Source organism: Chironomus tepperi, unplaced genomic scaffold (assembly GCF_022539635.2).
Source record: "Chironomus tepperi strain 1889 unplaced genomic scaffold, CSIRO-AGI_Ctep_v1 contig_421, whole genome shotgun sequence".
Classification (NCBI taxonomy): domain Eukaryota; kingdom Metazoa; phylum Arthropoda; class Insecta; order Diptera; family Chironomidae; genus Chironomus; species Chironomus tepperi.
Window position 1 is genome coordinate 581,309 of NW_027226543.1, and position 23,016 is coordinate 604,324.

At 31.4% G+C, this 23,016-nt stretch overlaps 3 protein-coding genes across 4 annotated transcripts; 2 read left to right on the plus strand and 1 right to left on the minus strand.

Moving 5' to 3' along the window:
- Positions 1–308: 308 nt before the first annotated feature.
- On the minus strand, positions 309–3,159 carry Sse (extra spindle pole bodies like 1, separase). The gene is made up of 4 exons (XM_070649215.1): positions 2,775–3,159; positions 1,210–2,625; positions 1,004–1,147; positions 309–903 (listed from the first exon to the last, which is right to left on the minus strand). Exons 1-4 carry the CDS (start codon positions 2,884–2,886, stop codon positions 734–736), a joined length of 1,842 nt encoding a protein of 613 aa, XP_070505316.1. The 5' UTR covers positions 2,887–3,159; the 3' UTR covers positions 309–733.
- A 640-nt stretch (positions 3,160–3,799) lies between these two features.
- Positions 3,800–13,003, plus strand: SCAR (wiskott-Aldrich syndrome protein family member 3 SCAR). The gene is made up of 7 exons (XM_070649194.1): positions 3,800–4,093; positions 9,256–10,525; positions 10,587–10,776; positions 10,871–10,933; positions 11,064–11,181; positions 11,293–11,373; positions 11,447–13,003. Exons 2-7 carry the CDS (start codon positions 9,417–9,419, stop codon positions 11,623–11,625), a joined length of 1,740 nt encoding a protein of 579 aa, XP_070505295.1. The 5' UTR covers positions 3,800–4,093; positions 9,256–9,416; the 3' UTR covers positions 11,626–13,003.
- Positions 13,004–16,363: 3,360 nt separating this feature from the next.
- LOC139097356 (low density lipoprotein receptor adapter protein 1-like) lies at positions 16,364–22,968 on the plus strand. Of its 2 annotated transcripts, none has more exons than XM_070649163.1 (3): positions 16,364–16,673; positions 21,514–22,075; positions 22,595–22,968. In XM_070649163.1, the coding sequence occupies exons 1-3, from the start codon at positions 16,625–16,627 to the stop codon at positions 22,839–22,841; spliced, it is 858 nt and encodes a 285-aa protein (XP_070505264.1). In that variant the 5' UTR covers positions 16,364–16,624; the 3' UTR covers positions 22,842–22,968. The 2 variants fall into 2 exon arrangements, with proteins under 2 accessions (XP_070505264.1, XP_070505265.1); XM_070649164.1 differs by lacking the exon at positions 16,364–16,673 and adding an exon at positions 19,279–20,197.
- Positions 22,969–23,016: the final 48 nt, after the last annotated feature.

A 23,016-nucleotide genomic window follows, 5' to 3' on the forward strand; every position in this document is an offset into this window, starting at 1 on the left:
CGTTGCTACAAAATGTTTAACATCTGACTTTATTGCAAGCCGAATCACAAAGCTTGTACAAATTTTCAGTTTTGACATCTAGATGAGATTCCTTCAGAAACGTCCTAATCCATGATGTATAAACTGTAAGTGCGCACTTAGTACAGTGGTCGGTCTGCTGCGCCCTTAAACATTTATTAGCCGCGAATCGCCCTAGAGCAGCTCAGGATCACTCAATTAATTGCTAAGCCGTACAGAGTAAGTCGCACTAACTAAATGCTGTTGAAAATCCATAAGATTTGATTAATACGAATAAAACAACGTCTGTATTATTTTTTTACGCTTTTAAGTTTATTGAACACAAAAGGATCTGTTTTCTTATGATCCTTCACATTTTCTCAGCTTTGCTTCCTTTACTAAATATCTTCTTATTACTTTATACATTTCTTTCTTTACAGAAAAATTGAATATTAAAAAAAAAAATGAAATAAAATTTGCTAGAAAATAATCGTTAAAATGTAAAAGATGAAGCGTATGATTGATGATTATTAATTATTTTACTATATATAAAAAGCCGTACGTTGCGTATTTTTTTATTATTTTTTTCAATTCATTTAATGATTTGTTTTAATTTTTTTAAAAAAAATCTGTTGAGCATATTAGAACCAAACAAGGCTTTTGATTTCTTATTTTTTCAGTTTCAATTCCCGTATATTTGAGTTTTTTTTTTATTTCCTTTTTTTCAGTTGCTATTTTAGTATTTAGTGTAGGAATTCTGTATTGAACTATCACTGGCAATAACAGGTAAACCACGATAAACTAAAGACGATCTAATTGAAATCGGAAGTTCAGAATCGCTGTGCATTTTTGTGATAATTTCTGATAAACTATCTGATGAGATGATTTCGATAGTTTTTGTGAAAGCTGTAAATTTGTGTCAACAACAAGTAGACGATGGAAGAGAAAGGAAAATGTTATTGACTTGGGTATTAAAGAGAGATTTAATTAAATTAATTTTTCTCACCTAAATTGCCGTTCTTCTTCCATAATGATTTGTCGATCAACTGCCAATGTGGCTTTGACGATGATGATTTCATCCACGAGCTGAGAATTCTTGTCGCACAAAGATCCGTATTAAAATCCGTGACGGTCCATAAAAACCCGATTACTAATAATTGGAAGGATAATTAGATTACAGTGTTATTATAATAAAGTACTAATTTGCATTACCAGTCGGACAATTTCCCAGATGATAGAACATGTGAGAGCCTTTCAGTTCACTGTTCAATCCAATTGAAGTTAGACCCGTTGAGCCACAACCAAAGAGAAATACAATACCATTTGTTTTAATATCATAAATATTTTCATTAAATGAATAATCAAATCCAGATCCGTGACCACAATAAGCGAAAATGTCACTTTGTGACAAAATATCATGAAATTGCTCTTTTGATGGCATTTGATTGTACATGACTTTCCATGATGGGAGCCAATAATTGAAAAAATTCCTCATTCTATCCTCCATTTTTGGAAGTGATTGATCGGGATTTACGATTGCTTGGCAATTTGCTGTTGGTGTCATAATATATCCATTAATAATTGAATTGCAGTGATGTTCCCACAGCTGTTTAAGTCCAGTAAACGAGCAAATACGTGTAAATTCCTGTTGTGGACTGATCATTTCGAAAGGCATATGGTCAAGAAGTTCATCTATAATTAATATACAAGGGTATGTTGAAGTATCTTCATATTTATATTCCTGTTTAATCCAAGTAAGGTGATCATATAAGTCATTGAGGTCAACATCGTTATATCCAAGATTAGACTTATCTTGTAGAATGTATGTTATTGCAACAAATATTTGCTGATTAGACAGGAGATCAGTACGACGTGCAATGAGGTGTATTAATTTCTCTTGATAGTCGGTAAATTTCTTCTTTTTAAGGAACTCATGTACATTCTTTCTAATTTCATTTTCTGTCTCAATAGATTTTCGATTCTTAAAGTTACCCGTCATCAGTGCCTTCCATGGACCAAAGAAGGCCGTTAACAATTTTATAACATCCTGAATGTAACTTTCAATTTCCTTTGAAGCTCGCCAATATTTTTCCTTATTTTCTTGCTTTTCTGCTGCAGATGATAATGTTGTAGTACGAATGATTAAGCTTTCACTTATCTTCTTATTGATTTTAAAGGTCTTTTCAAATATATTCTCTAATTGTGATTGTTTCCTTACTTCCAACATAAGCATATCTTTAATAGATGAATGTTTAAAAATTGTCATCGATATACCGGTATTAAATTGTAATATATCCTCATATTTACTAGAGAGCGTTTGAGGATTAAAATTTTTACATAATTGTATAACTGTCCATTCTTCAGGAAATTGATGTCGACATGTTGATGAAATTTCTCGTTCGAGGTATTTATTAATATCTTCAAAATTAGAATAATTATATATGCTGGGCTTCTCAATACTTTGATAACTTAGCTCATTATTTATTTTCTCTAGATAACTGGATAAATCTAAATTTTCCTGATGAGACAATGTCGATGATAAACAGAAGGAAATTGTCTGATAAAATATTGCGTATTTCTCATTCTTGTGTATATTCCAGTGCTCCCATGCGCGCTGTAGTAAAATCTCTAAAAATGATAAACATAGGACAAAATACGTCAAATACGAATGTGTGATTAATTAATGTTCAAGATATTTTATGTTATGACTAAGAAAGATGAGTGAGTGAGAGAGAAAAACAGACAGAAAAATAAAGCTATTTTTTTATATAATTTACGTTTTAATGCTGGGATATTTAATTCATTTAATGCATCGCTTGCTGGATAAGAAATTCCTGGATCATCTAACATTGGCTGCATTGAGTCACTTGTTGTTCTATTACGCGGCATTTTTAAGCTATTTTTGAACTAATTAAGCCTTTTCCAAAGAATTGTTTTTCCTTGAGTTATTTTTTATTTTTATTTACACGCTTCCTTTATTTATTTATGCTATTCCAGTCAAATTTTTGAAACTTTCCAATTTTCACGATTCTTTTAAATCATCTGAACTTATTTTTCCTTTAATTTATACATATTTTGCACAAATTATCCTTCAATTTGTTAATATTTTTTTAATTCCGACTTTTCTTTGCGTTAAGTAGTTTTTCTGTTTCGTTTCGTGATTTTTAGCATAAATTTCACTGTCTTGCACATAATATGATCACTTTGACTTGTTATTTTTCTTCCATGTTGAGATTTCCGTTGAATTTTTCAAATTTTAAAAATATTGGAAAAAATTTGCTCAATTTTGCTTGTTGCTCAAAACGTTGAAAATTGCTCAGTGAATTCAGCGGATATTTTTGACCGGAAAATTTTAAAAATAACCGTTATTTAAAATTGAGGCCGCAATTCAGCACAATTTTCCACAATTCAGCAAATTTAATTTAATAATAGTACAGTAATCATTGAAAAATTCATCGTGATATATTATTAGACGTTATCATAATAAAACATTAATTAACCCGGTTAAAATGCGCTTTGTGCAATTTTCATAACAAGAGTTCCAATAACTTTAAGTACATCATCATTTCCTTCGAACTAGTTTTAGAACACATTTGAATTTTTCCAATAATCCGTTGAAGATGATGCGCTATATAAACATTAAATTTGGGCCTTTTGGATGCAATTAATTTAACTAAAACAATGGTTTTGTTCATGGAATTTTGTTTTTGGCACAATTGCCTTGCGAAATAGAAAAAGAAAATTAATTAGGTAAACCGTTGGAAGTTTAACGGTCAAAATAAATTCAAATGGGTAGTAAAGTGAAAAAACAAGATCACAAAAAAGAACAAACGAAATAAAAAAATTATTAAAATTGCTTAGTTAAAGCATTTTAAAGTAGATTCCATCAATTTGGAATAGATATAAACGCACATAAGTAGTCAAAATATTGAATAATGATGAAGATAACATAGAAATATTGTTTTAAAGGTATAAAATTGTGAAATAAAATAAGAGTAAAAGTGAGAGATAGGAAAAATTTAAAGTTGTGAGAATTTTAAGTGCATTTTGTGATAAATAAACGAGTTACGACGTGGAGAGATAGTTGATTTAAATGGTAATTGTGCAAAAATAAGTCAATTTAATAAAATGAGTGAACATTTGCGAAATTGAACATTAAAATCTTGCTAAACGCTACGTCACTAGCGACTTGAGAATTTAATTCTACAATGAATCATCTAATACGTGAAATTCTTATTATTTGTCGAAAAAAGGGAGGATATTTATTGTGACGAAATATCAAGTTGGATAAATTTGCATAAAATATACTTTTTACGGTTATAATGGGAAAGTCTATTCTTTTCGGAACTTGTGAAGAAAATATGAAAAGAGATTATCATCATATTAATTTCCTTTCTTTTCATCGCATTCATTCCAATTTCTTCATACAATTATTATTCTGTACATACACCGACAACGAAAAAATTGAATGAAGAAAAAGACGCATCAAACAAACAGAAAATTGGAACTCTTCATTAAGTTTTTTGGTTGCTGTGAATGCTAAGTGAGCTATCTAAAGTGATAAAAATGATGGCTACTTCCATATCACTTCCTTATTCCCATAGAAAAGCGAAAAAAATAAAAAATCGTTTATTCAGTGTGCGGCACAATTAATTTTAGAGTCGGAATGAACAACAGAAAAAAAAAACTTCGTGTGGTAGCGTAGAGACGAAATGGTCATATATATAAGAATAAGATGAAGGAGAGAATAAAGTAAATGAGATGATAAAAAAAAATTGTATTGTGGGATCCAAAAAAAGAATATTCACATGATTTAATAGCATTATGTTTGACTTCGACAAGTTAATAGCGGACGGCGTATTGAGAATTGGAAGAATTCTTTTACATTAAATTTTATCGCCCTTGAACTTGCTTGTCTAGCATGTTCATTTTTTGTGCTGACGACATTTATCTGAAACCTATAATTTTAAGTGCTATACATAATTCCGGCATAGTTTAGAACAAAAAAATAACTCAATTTTTTGAATGTGCATGTTTCTGTCCTGAAAAAGCAAGATTTTTTCAATATTTACATATTTTTGCCGTAACAAACACATGATGACTGACACGCATGCATACAAGAGAAACATAAAAAAATATGCTGTAAAATTCATGCATAAAGAAAATTGGTGCATTTCATGCATTCCTTCAATGAACACATTATTGTTTTATGGTAGATTTAAGATCTAGCACCATTAAGCAAATATTCATAAGTTTTTACAGTCTTGCTTAAAATAACATAATGATGAACATGAAATCAGTTCCTCTTATTTGATTTTTTGCTTGTTTTTTTTCCATCTTATTCTTAATAATATTGTGCGTTCAGTATGTTTATGTAGCAATTCATTGGGCTTTATATTTTTGCGCACACATATGCATAGTCGAGAAAGTTGTTAAGTTTTACAAGCACTCATCCACACATTTTTTGCTGTTATCAGTTTAGCTGTTCATTCAGATAACAAATATAAGTAACATAAAAAATAATTTACACCAACTCTAGATTGATGGGCGTTTTCTCGCGGCAATAAACTGTATAAATCATTTGCAAAAAAAAATGAAATTCTTTTTCCTCGTCATACTATTATTATTATAATAAAAGCTCTTAAATCGAGCACATAATAAGAGGCGGATATGTCATGTCATGCGGGTGGTTAATGAAAATTTATCATTTTATACTTTATATTATAAAGAAAAAGTTTAGTCATTATGCCTTGAACTTTGATCGAAATGATAAACCATCCCTTTCGCAATGGACGAGAATTTCATAAAGTTTTCTTTCCTGATAACAATCTAAGCGTGCTTTTTTATAGAATTTTATAATGTTTTGACCGGCATCATTGTCATAGCTCCAATCTATTTTATTATATACCTTAGAATTTAGTGAATTTTCTGTTAAAACGTGATTAATGTTTTTGAAACAAATCGTCAAAGGGTTGAAATCGGGACATATTTCCCAAACCATTATACATACCAACCTATCAGAATTAATTAAAGAGTTATTGCATTCCGTAAAGTTTTCATTAGCAATATTTCTGCTATGTTTGCTTGTTAACAATCCTTTATTTAATTTTAGCTCGGTATGACTGCATAATATTACGTCATAATATTAAAGTTGTGTGTTTTTGTTTAATAAATCAATTCCTCTTGTTGTTGTTTAATCAATACCAAAATATATAGTCGGTGACATTCGACCTATTGAATCAATTGGTTGATTTGATTCTAAACGAATTACCATCAATTTTATTAAATAAGTTCTATCAACATTTTTATTGTTTTTACTATTATTATTATTTCAATGTCGACGATTTGAGACTCTTAACATTTTCATCAGCATCTCTCATAAAATAAAAGTGATTGCAGTGCTTTCGTAAAAAGAAAATCGATATTCCATTCACTTGAGAGAGGAAACAAAGAAATAAGAAAGAGTATCTTTTTTGGATTTTTATAAATGTGGAAAATTTCTGCTATTCATAATATTTTTATCGGTCTTACATATTTTACATTCTGTAGAATATTTGCGTGAATAAGAAAATAACTTAAGCTTCCTCATAAAAAATATAAAAAACATTTTCATTATTATAAGCGTGAGAGGAAGTGTACTTTATGTACAATATAAAAATAGTGATGTTAGCACCTTTCATCTTTTGACACATCGGTAATTTCATTAGAGCTTGATTGTTAAATATTTAGTTTAAATTAGTGGAAGCACTAAAATCACTACTTTCAATAGACTATTCACATATTTATCTTTACTATCAGATGTCTTTACATAGAAAGTTACATTGAAAAGCTTTTTGCAGTGTTGAGAAACTCATACCAATGTCTTCCAAAAAATCATAGTAAAGAAGACACAAAAATTAGGTAGATCTGGTGTAAAAAAGATCAAATCAATTTAATTACGCTCGAAACAGTTATGTAAGCGGATGAGATTCACAACAAAGAACAAAGCAACTATTTTCTCATCCCGAACAGCACAACGTGTTTACTAGGGTACCGCGATGTCGCCTTATTAACAAAATGGCATTAAATTAAGACACAAACCAAGAGCTTGCACTCAAGAGCAGAGTAAGCTGAGAGCAAAGCTCACGAGCATGCTCATCTAGTATATTTAAAGTGAGCAAGCTCTCGAGAGCACGTCCAAAAATGTGTTTCGCCATATTGTGCCGCCCGGGCAAGTTTTCATTAATATCTTTGTGGTAGAGAATTTTGCATTTATATTAAATCGTGAGCATCCATAAGCATGAATTGAAAATAATGAGTTATATGCAAATTCACGGCGAACAAGCAATTTTGAAATGATACACATGCTCACATTCATATTCGCCATGATAAATTAAATGCAATAAATTGACGGGAGCCACAGATTGTGTATTTTTATTAATAAATAACTTTATGATTCATAAGTTCAATTCTGATCGTTGTTGATGTGAGGTTGAAAAGATTCATTTCAATGTCTATGTTTCAATAATTTCATGTTCTTATTCAAACATGAAGCATTTAATGTTTAAGTACAGAACCCGCATATTTATTCTACTATTTAGGGGAGTTGGTAGTATAATAACATTAAAACGTACTGCCGTAAACAAAAACGAGTAAACAATAATATGACTAGATAAACGTAATTATTGCGGAAAATGTGTAGCGTATGCACACATTCACTTCACGGTCTAATCAATAGAATTCTCACAAGCTCTAATGACCTGCTAACCTAGAAAGTATTCGGAAAAATAAATCGTATAGTTCATTGATCCAAAGTAGTAAGCTTTTAAAGAAATATAGTATTATACTGAATCACAACTTTTCATTCTGACTACTAATTGCTTTTTAATTGATCATCTTGTTATTTAAGGATTGCATGTTCAATGTAAATAAATTTTGATGAGAGGAACTTGTGCTGTTCTATTATTTTTATTATTACTCTGATTATAATATGTTCCTATTTGCATTATTTGTGATATGATGCTATTATAATGCGAACACTTAGCATGTAAAATATTATTTTAGTTTCTCTGCCAAGTTTAATGTTATTATAATGTATAATAGAGCCTAAACATAGCATTCCTCTTGTTGTGTATGCATGTGACAAATTGTATGTGTTATTATGATAAATGACACCCCAAATTATAGTAAAATTAAGCTTTTTTAAGGGCTCCTTTTGTTATTTTGACTAAACATTTTTCATTGCGATTAAGGAGCACTCATGTTGATGATATGATGGAGTAATGATTCGAAAGTAAAGCACAGTCAATTTAGAATCTAGAGATATTATCTCTGTTTTTATTGTATTCATAGTTTTTACTTAAAACTGATTATAATCCAGATTAGGACAATGTGCTCGCTAGGGCAACGCTACGTCGCCGTATTAACCGTAAGACCGGAAGTTGTCCTAATGACAACATGACGAAGAAAAATGCGATTAGCCAAATTCTGCTTCTCTGGAATAATAATTAGGATTTAATAATTTAAGCAAATTGGAAGAATAATTGACAATATACATTTCAATTGGTAATTGATATGCGTGTCATCGGGGAAAAAAATCCTTTAAACCAGCACTTGTATGCTAATCATACAAAAAATATCAAATTACCAAAAAATTAAATACTAAATTTCACCCACTTGATGGTTTCAACTTGTTCAAGCAATAGACGTATTGTTCAATGTTAAATAAAAATGAAAATCATATTATTTATTGTGGCTTCATATGAATCAAGTGACATTTTACATGGAACTTATAAATTCTGTTTTAATTGACGCTTACATGCATGTACTTATCTTTCTATTACATAATTGTGGATGTCTGTTGAATGCATTCTTATATTTTACGACACTTATTCATCTTTTGTTCTTGTGGAATTCTGTTACGCATTCATTAGGAATTATTTCTATGAAAATGATTCTATATTTAACGATGATTCAGTCAAAATGCCTGTTTAACAGCATTTTTAATGATTTCAATCTTTTGAAGTGGGGAGTCACTTGTATGTGACGTCTAAAATTTGATCAATAATTCAGTAACATAACTAAATGGACAAAATTATCCGCCCACTAAGATGTCATAAATCTAAAAAATATTCGGTCACTTCCAACCCTAGTCACCTGAAATTTAATAATATTCAAATCGACATGACGGAAGTATTCATTCATTTCAATCAATCTAAATGTTTGCTCGTCCCAAACACACATATTCACAATGATTTTCTTTCATTTATATCATTTTAGTGATCAACATTTAATTCATGATGTAAAAGGAAAAATCGTCAATTTGACACCGAAACCGAAAGAAAAACATTGAATATAGGAAAGAGAACAAAAGAAAAGTCAAATCAAATAAATATCAATAGTTGATTGAGAGGAGACAGATAACAAATTAGCAATTCATCATGCCATTACCGAAGCGTGTTATAGAACCAATTTTTGTCGCACGTTCTGTGTATGAACGTAATGAACTTCCAGGAGATTTGGAGACAGTTACCAATACGACACTTACGAATATAATGAGACAATTATCGTCACTTGCACGACATTCTGAGGATTTATTTGGAGAGTTAGCAAGAGAAACGAATAATATGGCTGATCGAGCAAATTCATTGCAAGGTAGAATAGATAGGCTATCGATAAAAGTGACACAACTTGATAGTGAAGTAAAGGATGTATCTCTAAAGGATATTCATAAGAAGAAAGCTTTTAAGAGTGCAGTACAATTTGATCAAGATATTTTCTCTCGTGCCACAATGCCAACGGCAATGCTTGAGACATATCAAACGTGCGATAAACCACCACCTTTAGATAAACTAAATTGCTATCGTGACGATGGTAAAGATGGCTTAAAATTCTACACAGATCCAAATTATTTCTTTGATTTATGGCGACAAGATATTTTGCAAGAAACTGAGAGAATGAAGAATGATCGCTATAAACAGAAACATAAGCCAAAATCGGAAACGAGTAGTGGCGGAAAGCGGCAAAATAAGCGACCAAGACAGCCAACGAATACGCGCGAGAAGCAAAGACAGATAGCAATTGGACATGGGGAAACATTGATGCCAAATAATGTAATATATCGAACACCAAATTCAATTGTAAATCAACAAGAAGTTCCAATTTATAGTACTACTGATTATTTCGATGGACGACCAAATCGTCCAAATTCAATTGAGTTAAGAAGAAGTTATCCAGAAGGTGGATCAGATGGATATGCTCCGCCATCGCCACATTATCAGCAACAGCAAATGAATTATCAACAACAAATGAATGACGATTCAGCTTATAATTCTTCCATGTACGGTCAACCTCAACAAATTGAAAGTCCTTATGCGCCAGGAACTCCATCGAGAGGCGGTAAAATCAGGCCAACACAGCCCCCACCAGCACCTCCATCATCTAATTCAAATTCAGGCACTCCAAATGCATCAAATGCTAATACACCAACACGAGGACGAAGTATGAGTCAAGGACGTGATGTTTTACCTCCTCCACCGCCAATTCCAAGGTAATTTAATTATATTTTTGATTTAATTAATGACTCATAATAATTTTTTTGTTGTAATCAGCAACATTTCGTCACCGCTTCAAGTTGCTACTAATGGAGGCATAATGAGACAACAAGGACGAACATCGATGAATCAGCGAGGAGACTCTCCACAGCGAAATGATTTAAATAATCATGTTATGGCACAGTTAAATAGTCAAATTAACAATATTGATATTAATGACCTTCCGCCACCGCCACCAGTTCCACAAGTAATTAAAAATGTTTCATCCTTCCTTCCTCTTTAAACACTGAGTCAGTGATTACTAGAATATTGACTTTATATCCTTTTTATTATTTTTTTAGTATCAAATGTCACCACCACATAGCGCGCCGAATATTCCATCCAATGCTCCTCCCGCACCACCGGTAAATATTTGGTTTTATCCTCTTACTCCTCCTCTATATCTACTTCTTTTGTTCTGAAATTAACATTCAATTGGATGAATTTTTTAATCCTAAAAATAAGCTTATTAAAAAGTATATTCATAAATTTCAGATGGCACCGCCACCTCCAGCAATGCTGAATGGAAATTTATCAAATGGAATCGCAAATAAGCCAAGTAATATTATCACGCCACCTAATCATGCTGGTCTATTAAAAGAAATAGAATCAGGTAATAAATCACAAATTATACTCTTGTTGTTTTTATACACAAAACCTACCCAAGAAGATTCAAAGCGAATGAAAAATGTAATTTGTGTGTTTGATTTCACCTCTATGACAGGCATTTCGTTGCGTAAAGTTGAGCCACAACAAAATCGTTCTACATGCAATCAAGGAGATTTGATGCGGGAAATTCGTGAAGGTGAATAAAATCAATATGAGAATTAGCAACATAATAATAAGAGTGGCTACTAATGAAAAATTTTGTTTTTTAGGCATTAAATTACGTAAAGTTGAACAAATGCGTGACGACATACGCCATCAAAAGCAATCTAATCTACATGATGTTGCATCTATCCTTGCTCGTCGCGTTGCAATTGAGTTATCAGATTCGGAGAGTGATAGCGACGATAGTGACGAAGAATGGATGGAACCAAATGAAACATCTGCTTGACCAAGCGAGAAATCTGAAAAGTCAAAAGGTGAACATAAAAAGAAATAGTTTTCACTGTTTCGTGGTAAGAGTACGAGTGATGGAAATTGACCTAAATTAAATATCCTAAGTATTAAGAATATACTCCATTGCTCACAATCAAGCATTTTTCTGTACTTTGCATCGAAATGATAAATTTATTAAGATGTATATGCAATGCATTCATGAAAAAGACACATACACACACACATTTATAGGAAAAAAAAATTAATAATATTTTATATTGTGAAGAATCTTCCCTTTTATGATGACTGTGTCAAATGATAAAATAAAATTACCAAACCTACCAGTTAATAAAAATGTAATAGTTTTCGGCAACATACACATATTAGAAATTTTAACAAGTCATACACTTTTTGCTTAGAAATTGCCATTTTAATAATTTTTTGATACTCGAAAGGGAAATTGGCACAAATCTTTTTTTTTTACAACGAAGTTTTTTTTTAATTCGTAATTACGCTACTGTGTTCTTATTTTGCTTAGTTCTGCATTAATGCATTTACTGCATGAGATTTACTTGTTAATTCAAAAAGCACAATAATCTACATTTAAATGCATTCCATCAAAAAAGCTTCATTTGTGTGACGACTTATGTGTCGCATGCTTCATGTGACAGACAACAAGTTTCTGTTGCATCAACTGTTTACTTTCATATGAATTGGAGTTCCAGTGAAAACTATGTAATCAATATTTGATTTGTTTAATAGGAACTGATTCCTAGATTCTTGTGCTGATTGAAAAGTATTTCTTAAATTTGACTTTTACCATTTGAGACTTTTAATTTCAATTTCTTTTAAGCCGTGCAAAAAATCAATCTAAATTTATTTGTAAATACTTGAATTTGTTTAGAATTGAAGAATGAGACATTTAAAAATTGTATAATATTGAAATAATTAAATTATATATATATGAAAAAAAAATGTAATGAAATTAAAAATTCAACAATTCAATGCTTTAAGCTTTTTTGAATAGTTTGTAAATTATATAGTAATGGACGTATAAAGTCGAAGGAAATTATAAAATGAGAAGAAACTGAAAAAATATAATGATGGAAATGCTTAAAATAAATGTTAAAGCTCAATAATTCACAATATATATTAAAGGAACTAAATGTTAGAATGAAATGAAATTTTTTGACAAAAGGTTCTTAAACTGAATACTCTAAAAAAATGGAGATGGATGATAATTTTCTAAACATTTTGTATCCAAAATTTTAATTTTTGGTATGTTCGCAGTATGATAATCAAAATAAACTTATGGGCTTGTTTAGGGTCATTCATTTATGCTGTCTAATATTTTTGGACATCATTGATGAATGACCCTTTAATTTTATTAGTCATTGAAGTTGTTTGATCAAAATTTAAATGTTTTTAAAATCTATTTCACAAAGAATGAAGACAACAATTAGATAATGCTGCATCACTCAAAAAGATTTAAAGTGTAATCTTATGCTACAAACCAAAGGAATCAACATTAAAATTTCTACTATCTAATTGTCACTGAAGCTTTTAATATAGGTTAATTGCAAGCTTTAAACGAAAAATTCACAAAATTCCTATATTAAGGACTCTTAATAGTAACCAAAATATTAATGCACAGCATAGAGAATCTTTATCAAACATCTTCAAGACTAATCAAGTCCTTCCCATTAAACTCGTATCTTGAATATTTCCATGAAGTTTCATAACATAAACATTACATAAAACAGCACATAAGTACCCAATAATATCATTATTCTGGAATATTTAAAAGCTTATCAATTCACAATAAAAGAAACAATGATGAAGTATAATCTTGTCTCCATCATCATTAGATTTTTTTTGGAAATGAAAAACCTATATTATCAATAATCATTTTGTAATGAAGATTTTGATCAAAATTGAATAATTAAATGAAAAAGAAATTAGTCATTTTAAACAGATTGAAATAAGTAACATTAATGAATAATAAAGTTTAAAAGATGAAAATTTTCAATAGGTGACGACAAAACAACCATTTTTAGACATTAAACGCTAATAAAAGAATTATTGAAAATAAATTTTGGTGTCTTTTTTTGTCAGTTGTGCTGACTTTTATCGCGAATATCACATGGAGATAAGGAATTGCAACCTTTTTAAATCAGTCTATATCTATTTTATTAATAAAATAATTTTATTATCGTCGTATGTCCATTAGATTTTAAAATATCGAAGTTCATAAAGCATTTGACTAGAGATATCAGAACTGAAATATATGCAGTACCGGGACTGAGTCCTTCTGAAGAAATTTCATCTCCGAGCTAGGCAATGTGCGGTAAAACAGGGACGAAGCGATGCCCTAGGGAATATAGTGTATTGTTCGGAATATACCATAACATAGAAGAATAGTTAACGACTCATCAACGTCTAATATTAGTAAAATATTCAACTGCCTGTAAATATTCGTGCATCAAAATTGCTCGATGAATAAGAAATTTATTCTAAAGTAGATAATTTATATACGCCGTAAATCAGCTACTGCATATTAAGCATTAATCTATAGATTAATTTCTGATCCGCCGATTATTTTCAAATCAAGCGATTCATTTCGATAAAGTCTGTGCTGTTATAATTATATGAATCTAGGTGTAAATTACAATTCTGTGGGTAATACGCAGAATATATCACTTAATAATTTCGCAGTAAAATTAATATGAAAATTGGCATGTTTGTCTATAATGACGTAAAATTGATGCACTTTACTTTATGAATGTAATTTCTTGCATCGCATTCTATCCAGCGAAATCTAGTTCAGTTGTCTGACTCTTAAAATTCAATTTTATTTGCCTTAAAGGCTAATTGTTATCAGTCAATAATTTATTGACAATGACCCAGAAAAAAATAAAACGATGAGTACGACTTTTGGAAGCGGAAATCTTCTATGTGCTTACTATATTGTATACACATGTAACGTAGCAAAAGAAACAAATCTAATAATAGGTGATGCGCATTTTATGAATTCAACGACCCATAATGAATAAGTATAAGAGGTAATGATCACAAATTTGTTTTACAAACAATTTGAAAGCACGGTACTTGACCATATAAGATAATTACTTATTTTCTTTATGTCGCACTTGTGAAAATGTTTGAAAGAATTGCGACGTATTTGTGATTTATTAATGATTTTTGTGTATTTGTAAGTTTTTTGGGCCAAACAATGAACTTGTTGAACTTTTCGTGTATTTGCTGGTTATGCTGAATTCATAGTTTTCTTTAAGTTTCAAGTTTTAAATTAAATTGATCATGATGTGTTTGACTTCTGAGATTAGTGACTTTTATACAGTTAACTACATTCATATACCATAGACATACATACATTAGGGACTTATTTCTGAAAGTGACGTACAGGGTGACATAAAATATCAAAGCTTTCGATGGACGTCTAAATCAGCCGTCAAGGTACCTACAGGTCAACTTGAGTCTTACAATTAATACGGCAACATACTAATACCCTAGCACAGTGTGCAGCCTGGGAACATCTTCATTACTTCAAACACGCCGATTTACGTCTTTAAATTCCCCTTATTATCGCTAGAGAACATGCTGATAGAGAAGAAAATTGAAATAGGTCAATGCATTTGAGATTCTGCTTTTAAAAAGGAGAACTTAAAATGCATTCCATTTCATGGCTAGTAATTATCTACTAAACTGCAAATTACCGGTGTACGCTGTAACTGATCATGCAACATAAAAATATTGCATCAGCATCTTATGTGTTCGTCAGTTACTTGTAAATGAAATTTTTTTAAAACTAATTATTAACGCATGTATATTGACAATTGTCTATAATAATGCTAAGTAAAAAGCTTTGCAAAATGGTAAAAGTAGCATGTTTAAAAAATAGGGGGTCTATGGTTTGAATAATTGTTTGGGATTAGTCAAATTTGTGTTTAAAAGTTCCACTATGGATTTTTCTTACATTTTGTAGCAGTTTCTTCGTTTTTAGGGGGGAAAGGTATGGCGGTCTGTGATTTGGTATGAGTTTTTTGTGTGACGTAATAAGTTCCAATAAAAATGTTTTTAAGGTCTGATTTTGTAGTTGGCAAAATATCACTTGTACGAAGACTGTTGATAGAGACAGCAATGGACTTGGTATTGACAAGCGTTAACGAGCACCAAACACCATCTAAGGAAAGCCATGGATTACAATTGATCTAGAAATTGGACAGAAGCTTCAAAAGCTACTTGGCGCAGAACAGTGATGAAAGAATGTCAGCTCAACGTGCGGACAGAGAATTTCTACAAACTAGATTATAGAGCCAGCAAAACAGTCAGATGGAAAGCCTTTTATTGTAACCTAAGCTCCACATAGGAACATGTTTGTAGGCAAGTAAGTAAAACTGAAATTATTCAAACCAAAGACCCCCTATGTGTGCTAACTAAACGTTGAATTTCAGTCTTGCATAAGACAAAATGAAATGCAAAAGAAGTGAGTTTGTAGTTAGTCTAAGAAACTAATCCGATGACGTTTAATCCCTAAGAAGAAAGCTTTCAAATTCTCGTCACAACTGAAATGAAAACTTTCAGGGAAAAATTTCAAAACGTGACTAAAAAAGGAACTAGTATTTGACAAATATGCAATTACAAGTTCCAACTGCTGCTGCTATCAGTGTCGTTTAAGTGAAATAACTTGCTTTTTATTTTGAGATGAAAAAAAAAATCTTCACAAAAAAAGCATTCAACATACGAGTTTCAAAGTGATCGGTCGCGTATTTCAGTCATTTGAGTCTTATTCAATGTTAATAAATTACGAAAGTTGATCATTTTTCAAGTGCAATTCAGTTTAATTGAAGCGATTTTTTTTATGCAACCGCAAATTTAGCAAGTACATAACACATTAGAAAGTATAAATCTAGTATACAGTTACCCCAGGAAGCACAAGACTTTTAGATCATTTTGAGGTTTTCAAGACAAGCTTTAATTATCTTGAATTATCCATCATGTCTTTTTTGTTTAAATGGAATAATAAAAACAATTGCAAGCACAAGAGTAAGTATGAATACCAAATGTGGCCCTTTTTAATTTGTGGCCAAGTGAAAGCACTTCTTTTGGTCCAAAAAGAAGAATTAATTTAATTAGTGAATAATTGACAGTATTGATTTAAAAGATATGAATATGTGCCTATAAAGTCTGATTCAACATGACAAATAAAGCATTTGAAAGTGGAAGTGCTCAATTAAAATGTTTACTGCAAAACCATTAGCGGCAAGCAATATAAGTGATTGCGTCTTTAATTGTAATGCACAAATTTAAAGTTTTTGTGTGCGGCCTTCAATTTTTTTTTTGGAAATGTCATGAACCAACCACATACCGTGTGCAGTTGTTCGCCAATACCCTTTAACAAACGCTCAATGCTGAGCTATGAAGCGACTCAAAATTTATATGGAGTCAATTCGATTTTTCCATACAAAATTCGAGTCGCTCAAGCTGAATTAAAAGTTCATTGAGTAAGTTTCTACTATCCATCACTTTTGTATCATTGTTAAAGCAGTTGTTCCGTGAGTTTTTATTTCTACATCGACATCTCTTAGCATCTAGAGCTTAGAGTGGTCGAACTCAATTTTTGACTCCAATTCCTTTTTCATGTCTTCCGGAAGGGACATGTCGTAGAAATTTCTGAATATCCGAACCCAGCATAGCATAGCTCTGACCCTAGATCAGATTCGATTAAATTCAGGCTCAAGCCAGAGTCAAGTCAATCTGAGGTCAGATTTTAGACCATTTCTAACCCATGTGCTTTCCGGATTTCCTTTTAAATCAATTTATTTTCTTTGAATTCCAAGAATTTAAACGACCTGTACCTCAATGTTCAACCTCAACACTAAACGAAACAAGTCTAAATTCCAAAGTAGTTGATGTGATTGATTGACATCAGCTTATTTCATCATCATAAAAATCAGTGAATGAGAATACGCACGTGATCCATGCTAGAAATATGATTAATGTTCTTGACTCCTTTATATTCCGTAAATAATTTATTATCATAAACATTTTCATTAATTCGCAAAAAAATCATATCTTGACCTTATATTGTTCCATTCTCACATGTACTGACAAACAGTAGCATGTGATGTACGGTGATAAAAATAGAATTGAAAATATAAATAATAAACAAAATAGCGTATGAATGATTCCTCGTCAGAACATAACAAACAGTAAATCAGCTGACAAAAAGCAGATTTAATACGTAAATTGAATCTCAAGATTAAATTGACTACATACATTATCAATTGGGTCATATATGGGACATACATATACATACTCACATATGTTGGCATTAAACTAGATTTCAAGAGGAATCGAAGAAGAAGTAGGAAGAGATTATTGCATCACACAACCATCATAATTGCAATAATTTTCAAATTAATTGTGCCTCACGAAAATATATTAAGTTGGACTTGCAATCATGTGGATACATGATTTACATACTTTTTAAGACGTAGCTTAATAATAACATAAAAGAGAAAGGCTATCGTCAATGCAAATTAATTGCAATAATATTGTGATGAAAAGTTGTCATTGGAAGTCGATTTTCAGCGAGTTTGGAATAACAAGAAGACAACAGCAATGAGATATTTAAATGGCTTTTAAGGCTTAGACAAAAACATTGAATAATGTTTTTTAAATAAAAAGTTATTGTCGGTAATTTGCGCATTACTGGTTTGAATGATTTTAGAGTATATTTTGGGACTTTAGAGATACACTTGCTGAAATGGAGTGAATATATAATTACATAAACAATATGATCAGTATGCCGGAAATGGGTTTTAGTCATGAAAAATGGCCTTTAGCTGTTCTGATCTAGAAAATCCATAGCTCCACAAAAGAGGCCTTAGGGAAGGTTCGCAACTAACTTTTAAGAGCGAGGATTTGCTTAGATTTCAAAACTCAGATCTACATCCGGAAAGCACATGTCGTCAAGATTTCATCGAATCAGACTTAGACTCAGAGTCAGACTAGTCTGAATAAGTTTTTCGACCATCTAAACCATGTGCTTTCCGGAACATTATATAGTGAAATTCAAATTACTCCTTTAACGGCATTATTATTGACTGGAGTCTTCGATGCGATACTATGAAACGCATTCCTGTATTACTCGAAATTTGTTTCATGGCACATCTTTTAACTTTTTCATACTGTCGTGGCCGCACATTTGTTGCGTTCATTTAACTACAATGATTTCTTTGGTAGGAGGGTTGAGGTGACAAAGAAAGCAACATTTTATTTTTTAAGTCGTAATACAGGAACAACCTTGAAATTCCCCAAAAATAGAATTTTATTAACAAATAAGCTTGATCTGTGGTAAACAAGTGGTAAACATTTAAGTAAATATCAATCTATTATTATCAACCTTAAAATCAATTTTTAGATTTTGTCTATTGAATTATAACGAACGGTCCTATTGCAGAACTGTTCTTTTTTTTCCAACTCCAGAAAATCAAATGCAAAGAAGCTAGCTGTGTCGTATGCGATGTGCGAATCCTTGTCATATCGACAGCACTCTATATAATGATTAAGAGATCTTTCTCTGGTGGGAATCGAGCCCACGTCCTCACAAAAGAGTGTTACTGATTTCTAGTCTGTTACCTAACCACTCGGCCACAGAATCCTAACTCTTGCACTGGCACATTTGCTAATATATGACTCGATACCCCAGATTCCTCAAAGCCTAAATAGAGAATTTAATTTTGTATCAAAATATTTTAGAAAGAACAAAAACGGAATCACGATGTCTGAATATCTCGAGATGTGTTGACAATGAGAATTGGCCGAGATTTAAACTACGAGAATCAATAACATAACCTTAAAAATCTTCTTTTTGATAAAGGAATTTTGACCTTGAAAATAATTTTCATTCATAAACTTGAATAGCAATTTTAGCACACAAAAAAGTTGATAAGGCATAGTAAAAAATGCTAATAATAAATAATAGACTAAGTACATAAATCACAGACTAAGTACCTTTAATCAAGTGTCAATTTTATTATAGGATATGGCATTGTAAAATACATTTAATTTAATCGTTGCACAATCACAGTATCCATGCATGAACAACGTAGAAAAGGTGCCTAAAATATGAATGAAAACAAAAATGAGAATAGACTTGAAAGAAAAGTGATGAGAATAATCTCAGAAAATTGCATTGCATGGAACAAACTATTTTATTTCATATTCTTCTCTATCTATCGCGAGCATCGACGTGAGTCTTTTTTTTCTGTGTATGAATAAATCGGTATGAAAAAGAGAAAATCAGAATAAGTTTAGCGAGCGTGCTGTTTGGACGTATATTTTTATTTCGTTGTTAAAGTAGTTCCCGTACCTAAATTGAGCTTATAAGAAAAGTGTTTTGAGTCGCAATTCACTTTAATTTGCCATAATTTTAAAGTTCTCGCCAAAAATAATCTCGATCATCTTTATATGATCTGTGCCTCTTAAACAGTCACATCAACTAATCAGGAAAGGAATCATGTCATTCATAAAATCGATGCTAAAGATCAGTTCAAAGCACAAAAGTAAGTCAATAGATTAGCAAAAGCTGCATAGTAAGCAGCCAAAGAATTTGTATTTTTTGTGGCTATGACTGAATAATATTTAAAAGAAGAAATAAATATTTCCGAAGGTCATACAGAGTGAGCCGCAGAATAATGGGCAATATGAATTTTTCGACGTCATTATTGTGCTAATTGCTTTTGTAGTATTGAATTTTTTGTTAACAATTGCTTATTTTGACATCGTCTTGGAACTTGCAAATTTTTCCTTTAAATTTTTCGTTTCCATTGTTGGAATTTCCAATTTGTAATTTTCACAAGTCACACCAATCATCATAAAACCAATTATTATTGATACGCAAAATTTGTCATTTTAATGACTTACTGATGCTTATTTTAAAGTTCGGCCAAAAGCCACAGCCCTGAATTTTAGATGCGTAGGTCTGCAGTACCTAGAATTTCGGTTGCATCTTATAGATAGTTCGTCCAAGTCAACAGATCTGAATTTTTGATGTCCTTACTTGCAGTTTTCGACTGTACCTTATGGTTTGCTTAAAGCTGCAAATTAGCAGTTACGGAAGAACCTTAATATATTACAGTGTTCCAAGTGTACTAGGATTTTAAATGATCAAATCGACTTTTCCATCCAAAAATTGAGTCTATTTCGAGCTCAGGTTTATTAAGTATATACAGGCTTTACCAAATGGGCAGTGGTGGACAACCTGTATTCCGCGGCACGCTAGTTCCTTTGGAAACATCATGAACCGTATGACGTGTGCGGTTTCGGTCGAGACATACTTCCAAGTTGTGCCGCGAAAATTAAAATACTGCCCACCACTGCACTAACATCTTAAAACTGCATTAAGATGAGCTAATTCTTACCCGGTACAAGTCAGTCATAACCAACGATTGTTACATTTTGAATTTAATTAAAAATTCATTAATTTTGAAATTTAATGGAAATGAAACTGTTGATCATGCAAGCTTATATAAAATTGGCGTTATGATTTTCAATGATTACTGATTTACTTATAATTAAATTTGTATAAAGTTTACATGCAATGTTAGGTATAATCGTGGGAATAAATTATTAAAATGTGTCAATAAAATGTAGGATTAATGCTATTAATTAGGGCTGCAAATAAATTGAATTGACTTGTCATAACTTCACAATGAAATCTAAACTTAGCAAACTACTGTCTATTTTTATAACCAGCATATATTTACTTTAGATTTCCTTAATGGCGTGTTATCATATTACGTCTATACTCCAACCAGCAATTAACTTTTATGAATGATAATCAGCATGATTGAAATAATTTATTCTTATCACATTTCAGAACTAAACGAGGAACTTGCACTTGCTAGCAGTATTAAAGATTTTACTGAGAGTCCACTAGATTTAAATGATGAGGAATTAACTGACGATGCTGTAGTTTATACATTGAAATTTCTTGGAAGTACGCCACTATTGCAAGCCAAACCGGAAGAGACAAAGAAAACAAGGTTTAGCAAGAAACCAAGTTTAGCAACAACAAGTGCCATTAAAAAGGTCATTGCAGCCTCAAAAAGTCAAAAGAAATTGACCGATGTCACAATTTCAATCTCACCAAAAGGAATCGATGTTTTTGATACAGTGACAGCAGAACCTGTCCTAGAAATTCCAATTTATAAAATTTCATACTGTTCCGTTGATGCCGCACATGACACAATATTCTCCTTCGTCAGCACTACAGCCGATAAAGAAGAGAATTTTGAAATCAATCAGTTTGGGTCACCAGATTCTCCCATTGGTCAGCTAGAATCTTCTTCATCTTTGGATGATGATAATGACCTTATTCTGCACGCATTTCAATGCAACAAAAGAAAACTAGCACATACCGTAACATTAAGCGTTGCAAGGTAAAACTTAATAATTATTTAATTATTTTATTGACAAACTATTGAAGGACTTTGAAATTAATTGTAAACCTGCTTATCATTAATCTGTTTTGACTGCAAAATTAATGCAGGAATCAATCAGGAAGACGTCATTAATAATGTCGACGTCTATGAAAAATGGGATTTTCCCATCTTTCCCCTCTCTGAACTTTACTCCTTCTTTCTTGCTAGACATCATGTCAAGGGTATTTCAAAGGGCATCAATTAAAACCCGAGCAGCAAAACGTGTTCGTTAGAGAATCACTACATTGTCGTACTATCGGCAAACCGTGTGGTGGCCTTGGCGGCATTGTGACGATTGATTTCGATCCATTGTCGCGTTTCCCATTTCGCATTGTGCTGCTCGGGATAGTAAACAAACTTTCGGAACATTCCAGATTTATCTTACAGAAGAAATGTGAAAATTTATTCCGTTACTTTTCATGTGAATTAAATTAATTATCGCAATTATAATTATTTATGAACCTATTTTCATTGTAGATCATTTGAGCGTGCATTTCAAATCTATCAAAGTGAGCAGTTTTTGAAAGAAATTCGCGAAAAGAAGACAAACAAGGAAAACCTTGTATCCAATAACACAGAAAACATTAAAAATTTAATTCCTACTGGTGACAAAAATGATGAAAAGTGTTTGATTGATTTGGATGATGGACCACATATGAACTTTTTATACTCAAAGGAGAGGAACAGAGAGTTTTTACAGAACACATGGGTATCCTTCGAATAGAGATATTATGAGGCTTATATTTATCCTTTATATCAGTTATTTTACGTCTTATGTTGCTTTTAATATATTACAGTTTATGTAATCTATTCATAGAATTTTCCAATAAAAAAGACTTTAAATGTTAAACTAAGAAGCTGCCTAAAAGATTTATTTTCAATGAAATGTACTATCCTTG